Below are 12,769 nucleotides of genomic sequence, written 5' to 3'. Positions count from 1 at the left end.
AATATACATGTCAAGTATAAACTTTGAAATCATAACGATTCTCGGACACAATTTGTTACGGATGGACAGACGGACAGACAGACTGATCACTACAGGGTGTCAGCCATTCGGCGGGGCCGCCCTAATTAAATTTATCATAAGTTTCCAAAAAGTAAAACTCTTAAACTGAAAGGGGTCTGACAAAAAATGAAGGAACTGATGAGGCACACATTTTACAATGAGGAATGTTTCCCTCCTTCCAAAAAACAGTTTTTCTATTTTAATTTCTCAAAAAGAGAAAGTCATTTAAGATTTTCAAGTTATTACCAAAAATTGGACAGATCTCATACGAAATGAACAAACAATTCAGGCCCACATTTCTCAAATAATCTTATAAATTTTATCTCTAGTCTTGAACAATCAACTTTAGTTGTACAAGATTTTGAGAAATATAGGCCAGAAATTGAACCATGTGCCCAAATCATGCTGTCGTCTGCAGCCAGATATAGGCAGACTTCGTACAATAACATAAACTAACCTTCCATTTGACCTTCGTGTTTATGTTGCAAGCGTAGAATGTCAACCCCTTAACAAGTACATAAACTGGCGGTCAGTTTTTATTGGTGGAGGAGGCCGAATGCCCAGAGAGAACCACAGGCTTTCTGAAGGAAAACTGACAATCCTAGTCAATAAAGATTGGAGTCAAGCGAACAATAAACAGGTCAAATCTTAAACCATGTGCCCTTTTTATGCTCGGGTCTGTAGTCAGACACTAGATAACAATAACAAGGACTAACCTTCCATTTGACCTTCATGTTTATGTTGTAAGCGTAGAATGTCAACCCCTAAACAAGTACATACACTAACCTTCCATTTGACCTTCATGTTTATGTTGTAAGCGTAGAATGTCAACCCCTTAACAAGTACATACACTAACCTTCCATTTGACCTTCATGTTTATGTTGTAAGCGTAGAATGTCATCTTTGTGTTTTATCTGTATCCTCATGTAGTCTTCTGTATGTTCAAGTTTTAGTCTCGAAATCTACAAACATTTTATACAATATAATCACTGGTGAATATTGGAAATAAGTGTTGATACATTCTTCAACTAATAGGCTAATAAGAAAAAAAATACTTTTTTAATTCTAGTCTGACCTAAAGTCAAGTACATGTACATCATGTTATACCAAAACCTTCCTCAGAAAATAAATTGTTACATGAAATTTATCTTAAAGTTAAAATTTTAAAATATTGCATAATAATTTCCTGAAATGGATAATTCTTTTTTAGTAGCTTTTTTAATACATATATGACTTCATGTACATGTTCCCAAGTCATTTGATTATCTTTTGTCATTTTTGGATTTTAAGTGTAGATAGCAGACCATATTTATTTCTGTTAAATCTATTATTGACCCAGTACACAAACTCAAAATTTGCAGGATGAAATATATATATATATACACTGGTCTATTTTTGAAGACTGTTTCATGCCCTCTAGATGTATTTTGTTTGTTTGTGTCATTAGGTTACTGTCTTGTTGACCTAAACCTTTCATATCTTTTTATTCATACATTTTAATGGATTGAACAATCAATTTCTGACTGCAAATTCAATTATTTTTTCCTGTTAGCTCCAATGGTAAGGAAATCTTTGAATTAGTGAAAATGGTCTACTGATCCATAATTGAAAGGAAAAAAAATAATATTTAAATCTAGAAATAGAGACAAAAGTCCGAATCTGAAAATCTGGCTTAAAATCAGGAAAATTTTCAAGCACATACATAAGTTTTCAACAACTACAATAAAATTCACTTACTTCATCACTGTGGATTTCTTTCAGTTGTTTCAAAACCTTCATCTGAGTTTCTTCAGCTAAAATATAATTATATTGTGATTATCTCCCTTGGCACAATATTATGAAAACAATTATAAACTCATAAAATGACAATTCAAGAAAAATATATATATATCTTCTATAGTATGTATACCTTCATATAATATAAACCTAGTCAAACAATGACTAAGAAAAAGGCTGGAGAGTGAATGTAAGTATGAGATCTGACAAAATAATGTAGTCTGGAATCAAAACAAGAGTTACTTCCCATCCAATGTTTAAAATGTAAACATTATAGGGGTAAATTCAGTAAATAAATATACGTCATTAGGGAGCGCCCATTTGGGGGAGAGCTTTCTGTATAATACTGAAGTCCTGTGCTCTTCTGATTGGTAGATAATGTTTGTAATAAATATTTTTTGATAGATGGATCAAAACTAAGAGTTAAAAAAAATAAAAATGAATGCTGAATGCATTTACTACAGGGTTGAAAAGTAATGGGGGTCAGTATAGGAATTAAGTGTAAATCTACAGTGTTTGTAAACAAGGCCATGTGAATGCCAAAAAAATGCCGCATGACCCTATGTTTTTATTGTTGCAAAAGATGGGGCTACATTTGTACTTTAATGAATGATATATGAAAGCTTCTGATTTCTAAAGGTAAACCTAGTATAAATTTAATTCAAAACATAAGATTTCATGAATCCTAAGCACTTTTCTGGATTAACCTTTATCAGGAACACTCAGTGAGGAATAATTGAAAGCTTAGGATGAATAAGAACAAAAACAGTTGAACAGCTATATGACCAAAAAGGACCTAAAATAAAAGCCAAATCCATCTAAGGTCAACTTTGGTAAATAAATATGTGGATTTCTTACAAATACATCCTTACTTTTTTATCTGGGAATATTGTAGAAACATTTATAGTACAAAATGTTTGGAAAGTTCTGAGTATTCTGCTTTAATCTAAAAAAAAAATTCTGAACGATTTCTCCTCATTTGGTTAATCTGTTAAGTTGAAGGTTCTTGACAAATCTCATCCTCACAATAAATCCCTGTCCTAAAACTTACTTACCTGAAGTGCCCTTCTTTTCTCCAGTGTTAATTTGACGATCTCTGTTCTAAAACTTACTTACCTGAAGTGCCCTTGTTTTCTCCAGTGTTAATTTGATGATCTCTGTCCTAAAACTTACTTACCTGAAGTGCCCTTGTTTTCTCCAGTGTAAATTTGACGATCTCTGTTCTAAAACTTACTTACCTGAAGTGCCCTTGTTTTCTCCAGTGTTAATTTGACGATCTCTGTTCTAAAACTTACTTATCTGAAGTGCCCTTCTTTTCTCCAGTGTAAATTTGACGATCTCTGTTCTAAAACTTACTTATCTGAAGTGCCCTTGTTTTCTCCAGTGTAAATTTGACGATCTCTGCAGCCAAAGCTTTCTCGTTCTCCTCCACCATTCCCTGTTTTTCCTGTTCATGTTTGGTGCAGAGATCTGCTATTTCTTGTTCAAGTCTGGATTTGTGTGTTTTCAAATCATCTGAGAAAAATTAAATATTTAATACAGTAATTTCATAATTCATAATGTATACACAACAATTCTTAGGTAAATTTTTTTCCACCCTATGATCTTTTATTTTATTTCTAACAAAAAATAAGATATGAGTATTTCCTCCAAGCTTATAAGTATTACCATAGATTGAGTCAGTCATGATCTTCACAGACATATGCTCTCCTTCCCAAAACTTAATATGGTGGTTTAATAAAGATTGTATCTGATTCAAAGCTGAAGAGTCTTACTTCTAAATAAATATTCTATATATAGCTTTTTAAACTAAAATACTGGAAATTCAGAAATTAATGCATTGTTTTTATTTATGCAAAAAAATGTGACACTATCAGGTTGGAAATAATAAAACCACTCATTCATAATTTCAGTTGTGATTTTCTTATACAAATTGTTTGCAATCGCATTAATAAGATCATGTATTTTTACCAGTTTTCAGTGATTCTCAATAATTAACGCACACACTAATTTCTAATTTTACAGTTGTTTATTTATTTATAACAGTATATATACCTACCAGTTTGTGTATGTGATTCTGTCAGCTGTTGCTGTATTCTGTGTAGCTGTGCTGCTAGTTTGGGACAAGAGAAGGCTTTCAGCTGTAATATAAACATGCAATTATTCATTCTGTGTAGCTGTGCTGCTAGTTTGGGACAAGAGAAGGCTTTCAGCTGTAACATAAACATGCAATTATTCAATCACATCTTTTCAAAGATTAATTGATTGATTGTTGTTTGTTAAAAATCCAGTAACAAATATTACATGTAATTTCAGGACGAGAAAAAATAAAGTATAAATATACTAAGTAGGTTCAACAAGGCAGGTTTTGATAGAGGAGGTGTCATTTTACAAGACCAATTACACTTACTTTAAAACATTAAGAAGACAAAAATATCATTTCACCATTAAAAATATTTAAATATATAAATAAAAAAATCAGAATCATGTATATTAAAAGGAAAACTTGACTGCAAGATGTTAAGTTCATATGCATTAAAACACGTTTTAATTATAGAAGCACTCAGCTCCACTCTTATTAAATCTTAGAAGTACATGGTTTACAAACAAACCTCTTTTGAACACAAACATCAACAGTTGCTGTACTTAATCTTCATTTTATTCATAATAGTGAATCACAACATTCAGTTAGTAGAGAGTAATTCTATTTTGACATCACTACATGCAAAAGACTTGATATCAAGAATAAAGAGGGATTCTGCTTTAAAGATTAATAACAAAATATCCTTTAGTCCATTTTTTTTTGTGAATTTTATATTTGTTATCAAACTAAAATCCTTGAACTGATGGTAAACATAAATGGATTTTTCTGTGAACTCCATTACAAAACCAATAGGTTTCTTCAATTTTATGGTATACACGTCTTTAGTTTTATCAAATTATTAATAAAACTCAACTTATTCTGTATCACATGTATCAGTAGATTTACATTTGCTGTCAAAGGTTGAAAAATGTGTACAGTACCTATAGGGTAGATGAACTTTTTAAAAGTCAAAGGCAAAAATAAAATAGAATAAAAATACTTGGTAAATCAACCTCTAGTTCTAAGAAAAGCATTGCCTGAAAATCAGTCTGTTTATGGGGCAATTTCGATGGCTTTTTTGTGTTTGGTCATCTAATGATCATGACCCTTAACCTTAAAAGGAAACAGGATTCAAGCCATTACTGACAAACATTTAACAAGACAAATAAAGACTGATTGTAAAGCAGTTAAAACTCAAGCTGTATCATTCCTATAATGTTTTTGAAATGCCTGTCCTGCAACTGGCTCTGACCACCTATCTTGGAATTAAATTATTAGCATGAACCATTCCATCCCTAAACCTGTCTTCACTGAGCATAACAAATGGAACCCTAATACAACTTTGTAGGATAGGCTATATAGGGGCCTTTTATAGCAGACTATACGGTATGGGTTTGTCTCATTGTTGAAGGCCGTACAGTTGCCTATAATTGCTTACATCCACTTTATTTGAACTTTGGTGCATAGTTGTCTCATTGGCAATCATACCTCATCTCTTTATTTTTATATAGCATACTGCAGTAACAATGAATATTTGAACAAAACTAAATTTTCACTAAAACATAAATTTCTCTTAAAAAAGTCAAGATTTTCATATAATTTATTAATGACTTCCTTTATAATAACCACTTGGAGATCAACCTCCCACTTAGATAATTAATCTCCTGTTCTCTAATGCTGCACCAACAGCATAAACTGTACAGAAATAAAGCTGCAGATTGAGGAAATGAAATATGTTGTTGTTAGAGTGATTTCTAAGTTCAGTGTAGTTATAAATAAAGTTCTATGGCCAATATAATCAAGTGGTTAATTGTAAAGCCTTTTGATCCTACCCAGGTGGAAAGTTTAAAGTCTAATAACCATAAGTTAGGCTTCAATAATTTATTTTGAACTTAGTTTACAAACAGAATGTTATACCAATACATACATCCTTCAAAGCTAATGTTTGCACCATCTGAATGACTTTGGTCTTTTGCATAGAGTTGCACTGCCAATAGACAAATGTATAGTGTTTCTGCCAAATACTGCTTTACACAATATAAAAGTCTATATTGATTTTATATCACCTCAAGACTTTAAAATGTCAAAAAATATATTAGTATAAAGTAGAGTAGAGCAAGTAGAGCTGTAGGCTATTGCTCACTAAAGATGCCCCTGTTTTAAGTTTTTCGATAATCAGGAAAAAGAAGAGAAAAGAACACATTGCATGGTAAAGCATGTCCACATGAAGCCTGATAGCAAATTTCAGGAAGCTATTATTTGTAATTCCCAAGAAAAATGTGATGAACATTTCATACATGGCTAGGATGTGTTAGAATAATATATAGAAAGTTGATGAGGTATATATATATATATATATATATACAGCATGCTGACAGGAAGCCTGGTAGCAAATTTCAGAAAGCTCTGATTTTTACTTCTTTAGAAAAATGTGACAGACATTTCATGGGATGGACAGACAGGGGCAAATCAGTACACCCCTCCTCCTTCAGAGCGGAGTATAATTACTATCGGAATACAAAATTCATTATGGGAATGAATAAGTCAATAATTGATTTAGAACTTTCTAGAGTATTTTTAAATGCTGTGTATTGGTAGATTAAACTGAAGTGTCTGAAAAACCCAGCCACCTTAAGCAAATATTTGACTAGCTCTATCATACATTCAGTGACCAAAGCAAGAGATTAAACGTCTGAACTATATAACAGTAAAAGTATAAGGTACACATCCAAGTACATATTGAATTTCATTTGAAATTTTTCACAGAAGCAATTTAAGATTTTTCAAATGAACTTTCAACCAAAAATGATGGCTAATCTTAAAAGTGTTTTTTTTAAAGCAATGCATTGTTAATACAGATTTACTTACATCATTAGAGAGATAATTAACAAGAGCTGACATTGCATCGAAGCCGGAGAGACAGGACTTCATCTCAAACTTGGCTATGTTAAGTTCCTTTGTTCTATTTTCACATAAGGCCTCAAGTCGAAGTATTTCTTGTTTAGCATGTGACAGGGTCAGTTTAGGTTCAGGCTCCGTTCTGTGACTAGGTTTTGGTACATTCTTGGTCTTGGTTTTGTTTTTATTACTGTCTGTAAAAGAAATAATCATTGTTCATAAAATACTGACTTGATGCAATCTGTAAAACAAACAATATATGGATAATTTCAAGTTTTAAATATATAACTTTAAAACTCTATCAATAAAATGTTACATTTTTGAGTCATGCATTCCACTCATAAAAAGACTCAAAAGACCAGATACTAAAACTCACCACATTCCAACAAGTTAACATCCAAAACTGGTGCAAAAAAGAGGAATGAGAGCATAGCTATACGTGAACCATTGTCCTCATTCATTCTGGAAATCTATCCATTAATAGAATGTCTATATATCAACAACAAAAAATACTTTCCAGTGTTTTTTTGTTACAAATTTCACCATGTGAGATATAAGAAATGCTCTTGGTGAACTCAAAATGCTTATTTTACCCTGCTAGGTGATTGTGGAAAAACGTTATCATATTTAAATCACATCTTTTGTATGGATTTTATTTGACAAAACAACCTTATTTAAAATCATGTTAAATTCACCACTTTGTTCCACTGATAATCTATCAGAATGTGAAGATTTAGTGTATTGCTTGTAAAGTGTATTTAAATGTTTGAGGAGTCATGGACAAATAAAAACTTGTGTGGTGATTTTATATACATTTATAAATAAGTTTAATAACTTTCCATATTAAGCATAATTATTTATCTCTCCTTGATGGATAGGCACATACATATGAAAAGAAAGAGATAAGGGTATACTGGTAAATCAATGAGACATCAACCTAGATCACAATTACACTAGAAAATACATGCAGTGATCAACTTATTGTCTTTAATTATGGAATAGGCCTAAATTTCACATGGGGTTAGGGTTGTCTGCCCTTTAAGTAAGTGAAAAACACAAACACAGAATTTTGGCCTAAAGCTGACCCTCCAGCCTTAAAACACATCTTCAACTTTGACTTTCTCATTCAATCAAATAATGAGTTTCATATCTTGTAATAGTTTAATCAAAAAGTATATTTAGTATCATTAACACTCAATCAAAATGTAGATTTCATATCTTTCACACTCAATCAAAACATAACCTCATATCTGTAATGTTGAATACCCTATCAATCAACCTTACAGATTATCATTGTATATAACAAGTGATCCCCCCTCTATAAACAACATTTTTACTTTATCTCAGCAGGGATTATCAAATTCTCATCAGGATAACTATCAACACTTCTGTCTCAACTACCACCACAGATTCCTGGACATCTTGTATCATTATGTAGTGTTTATATTTGGTAACTCACTGGATATCTTATATGTTTATGGAACTTGTATACCTAATCTTCAAACAAGACAAATATTGACTTAAACTTTCCTACCAGTTTCTGTCCAGTTATTTACTGTGTATAGATTAGTAAGTTTTCTATGGTTTATATTACACTGTTGGTTGAACCTTTGAAGTCTTTGCTTTATATTATATCTCAAAATGCAATACAAAAATTGAGAAGATATACCAACATACAATTCTTGATCATAGTTGTGAGAAACTCAATTGTCAGATATAAATAGAAACTAGAAGCCCACCCCCTTTTCCTGTCCTTCTAAAGAAAGCCAACCTTTTATCTGATCTATTTTGAACTATGATTTACAGAATATAAGAATTTTCATCAACAATGCTCAATGTCAAAGATACACCAAATCTAGGACCAATACAAATAGTCATTTTATAATTATATGCCAAAATAAACAAAAAAATTGAGAGCATTAAAAAGGACCAAAACTGTCTTTAAGTCAACTTTACCCCAGGGAGTTGTTACCTTAGTACAAGCTTTTAAACATTGGGATCATTTCTTGATTCACTGTTTTGTGATTTAACACAGTGAAAATAAAATTAGGAGACAAATCCTGTTATCATATGGAAAAACTGACAAGTGTTCTTACCTATATGTGTTAGAAGAAACATTTTCCTATTATTTAGAGGTGTAACACATGAAGAGGACCTCAGTACAGACACCTCTATACTTGGTAAAGTAACATATTTCCTCTTCTTACACAAAGTATATTCAAAAGATAAATTTCTCCTCATTTTTGAATTAGGAAATATTTTTTCTTACTTCCATTGGCAATCTTTGTTGGCTTCCCCATGTGGAATGTAAACACACCTTCGCAATACACATGAGTGAAATCTTATTCAGTTTGACCATTTAAAACAATTTATATTGATCTCACTGCACTTCACTGGTATATCCTTTTAGTCTAAATACCACATTTTGTCTCAATTGTTCACATGAAATGTTGATAATTATTCCAACAATCTATCCATTTAACTTAAATAATACACAACTCAATTATTTAGCCTTTTATAGTCAAATAAACTAAAATTACTATAATTAAGAGTGAATTTAGTTATTCTCAAGACTTAATTATACGGTCAGATTTTTAAAACTTGCAACATAAAAAATTAGCGCTTGTTCCAATATCTGACCAATCAAATTTATGTTTATATCCATATAAGTGAAAGGTATAACCCCTAATAAGAGGGTACTTGACTTTTCATTACATTCCCTCCAGGTGACGATGCTCTTATCTAAGTGGTCAACGATGCGCTCAAATCTATCACAATAACAACATTGAAATTTTAATAGATTTGAGTCAAGTTTATGAAATTTTTGATAACTTTAAATAGAGAGATGTTAATCTTTAGTGTCACCTACCATGCCTGGGTCAAAGTTATCAAAACTTATACATGCACAAGACAAGATTTTATGTCTAGATATTGTCATTTTTAAAATATCTAAAGAAGTGACACCATTTTGCATAATAACCCAGGAATATCATTTTAAAATTTTATCGTGTTATGAATAATAATGGTCTTAATATCAAGCCCATAGGTATTGTATTGTATGCATTAATTCTCAATAAAATATTTTCATTTGTTACTCTGAACACCCTTGCTACATGATGACTATTGACATCTTTTAAAAATGGTAAAGAAAGTGTTGCCTATTCTTTGACATACCTCGGGGGCAGATCCAGGGGGTAGGGGGTATACCCCCCTTGATTGTAAAAAAAAAAGTATATATTCAATTAATGGAAATCAAGCCCCCCTTTTTTCAATCCTGGATCTGCCCCTGCAACGAGTCTTTTAGTTAAGCAGCTACAGGCCCTTCAATGAGTACACTATACGATTTCTTCTATGTGTGAGTGAATCTTAGATTTAACAATTTCACATTCAAGTTCAATCAGACATTGTCATTGTTCAAAAACAAATAAGACTCTTTATTTTAAATTAAATCAAAGTATTTCATTTTATCAATGAAATCTGTTGTTTCCAATATAGACTTTTATCTCATGCACATAGAATCATATGCAACAATTTTAAAGAGCACAATTAGGTAGAACTGTACAAGTGTTTCAATCAGATTGTGATTACTTAGATTTTGTTGTTATCGTGTATTTATTAATATACAAAGGAACAATCTTTTCACTATAGAACATCAGAAGATGTCTTTATTATACAAAGGAACAATCTTTTACTATCTACTAACAGATGATGACTTTCTATCGTATCAGGAAGCTGAGCATCAATCAGCTACCTCTTCTGAAGTCAAGCATACAACTGCTATCTTTACAAGAAGTCAAGCATAGAACCTTTTCAAATATATGGTCACCTCGCTATCCAATGAAACATAAGGCTTAATAATCTTTCCACTAAGTGTTCAGTATACAAAATCATAGACCAACTGAATCTACCCATTAGAAGAAATCACAACAAGAAGTAAAACATAAGACAATATATAAATAACACATAGCTGAGAGGGTGATAGAGCAGATTGTTACCCCGAGAAAACATTGTCAACTGAGGCGAAGGCAAGGTTGACAATGTCTTTTCTAGGGGTAACAATCTGCTCTATCACCCTCTCAGCTATGTGTTATTTAATTTATTATACTGAATGTTCTGTTATTACTGTCTATTAAATTTCAAATTCAAAGTAATAAACTATGTTGTCTTGTATGTAACAATCATCTGTATTTATTAAAGTGCACACTTGAGCAAGTGTCTCCGTGAAGGATAATAGAGTATTTGCCATGGGATAGAGTAAATTGTCTCCTTCGTATTAACCAATCAAAATCTGGCATTTTGACATGAAGTATAATAATATGTCATGTCAACCTCTAGGTGGTTTATATGTTAAAAGAATCCTTAAACTACCAGTGACTAAGACATGTATAAGATATCTGTAGAGCCAAACATAGAGCCTTCTTGAGAAGGAGACAGGTCAACCAGATGTATGCTAACTAATTAAAAGCCTGCTCAATGTTGTGGACTAAATTTCATGAAAAATGTCCAGGCCTGTAGCCATGATATCTCAGAGGGGGTAATTTGTAGACATGACAATTTGTGATTGGTCAATTTAATGATGATTGATAGGAGATTGGAAAGGTGTATTCTAATAGGATCTTTAATCTGGATCATGTTCTTAAAGTCCTTTTTTTATTTGCTATATTGGGGCTGGGAGGGTTGTTCATTTGAATCCCCCTACCCTTTGTTATGTAAAACACCCAAGGAAATGAAAACTTGCAACATGTTTATCACAACAAGATGAAGTATGGTGTCATACATAAAGAAGGCTGTAACTTTAACTTGTATTTGATGATAAAAATGTGACAGAAATGTATACATGTATTTCAGACAGATAAACACACTATAGATATAAATGGGTCCCTGATATATTCAATGTATCCATGGTTTATTATTAGTTTCATACTTATCCTATCTTTGTTTTCTTTGCCTTATTCATGGGTACAAGGCAACATTTTATGTTTCATATTATTAAAAAATAAAATAAAATAAATATAACTCCTGTTTCCCTGACCACGTATTCTTTATGAACTACAGGGGTTCAAATTAGTGTGAGTACGGGGTTCAATATGGAACATTTGATTTTCAAATTAGTCAGAAACCTTCCATCCTTAACATTAATGCTATATACAGGACCTATGACTTTCTTAAGGTGGGTCTTTCACATGAAAATTCAATGGACCTTTCATTCTTTAAAAGCTTTGTACCCCTATTCTACCTTCCATGTCAACTTTCTTACAGATTTTGATATTTTTTTTAAATTCCCACTTATATGATCTGAACTACATTTTTAAACTCAGTTCTGTAAGAATACTCTTCTATACCTTTTAATTGCCATGTTGTTAAATATTCGCATGATATAATGGTGTTCTGATGAAGAAATTTAATTCTTCCATAACATGCATGTTCTACAAAGAACTCTGTTTTGTTCATCAATGTTATAATTAACTAAGTAAATACAAATCTAGCATGCACACCACCCATACTTATCAAGACCAAGGTTCTTCACAACTTTTTGACATTTAATTAATGTCTTTTTATCATTTTTGAATTATTGACAGTGCAGAAGTCACTAATATTAATTTTGATTTATATGAAAGTATTTGAATCATATAAGTCAATCTTTCATTTGAAATGAGTACTGCACTGATGAAGAAAAACTGTCAATAAGGGAGGAACAAAACAAATTGGTTAGAGACAACCTTTAAGCTTCCCAATATTGGCAAAAAAATTATATTTATTCCTATTCTAGTAAGCCAAAGTTCAAATATTATTCTCTTCCCCAAGTGGTTTAAATTTAATCAAACTTAAATTATTCTCTTTTTAATTTTTGATTAATGAGCCATAATTTGAGAAATAGTCAACTAGCAAAACTGTTTATCACTTATTCTCTAATTCTTCGTCAATTTATCCCTTTCGGCACCCATTGTATAA

At 31.5% G+C, this 12,769-nt stretch overlaps 1 protein-coding gene across 7 annotated transcripts in view; it reads right to left on the bottom strand.

The window, feature by feature from the left end:
• Positions 1-12,769, bottom strand: part of LOC127726261 (CAP-Gly domain-containing linker protein 1-like) — a 92,396-nt gene that overhangs the window by 20,854 nt on the left and 58,773 nt on the right. For all 7 annotated transcript variants that reach the window (XM_052233569.1, XM_052233568.1, XM_052233566.1 and 4 more), the window contains 5 exons: positions 6,788-7,011; positions 3,896-3,977; positions 3,193-3,351; positions 1,798-1,853; positions 917-1,022 (listed from right to left, as the gene is read on the bottom strand). In XM_052233569.1, the coding sequence (XP_052089529.1) occupies positions 917-1,022; positions 1,798-1,853; positions 3,193-3,351; positions 3,896-3,977; positions 6,788-7,011 (627 nt within the window). The remainder of the gene's footprint in view (positions 1-916; positions 1,023-1,797; positions 1,854-3,192; positions 3,352-3,895; positions 3,978-6,787; positions 7,012-12,769) is intronic.

The sequence above is a fragment of the Mytilus californianus genome, unplaced genomic scaffold (genome assembly GCF_021869535.1).
Source record: "Mytilus californianus isolate M0D057914Y unplaced genomic scaffold, xbMytCali1.0.p SCAF_17, whole genome shotgun sequence".
Taxonomy (NCBI): domain Eukaryota; kingdom Metazoa; phylum Mollusca; class Bivalvia; order Mytilida; family Mytilidae; genus Mytilus; species Mytilus californianus.
The sequence above is the reverse complement of the archived record's forward strand: the minus strand, read 5'-3'. Positions and strand labels throughout refer to the sequence as shown.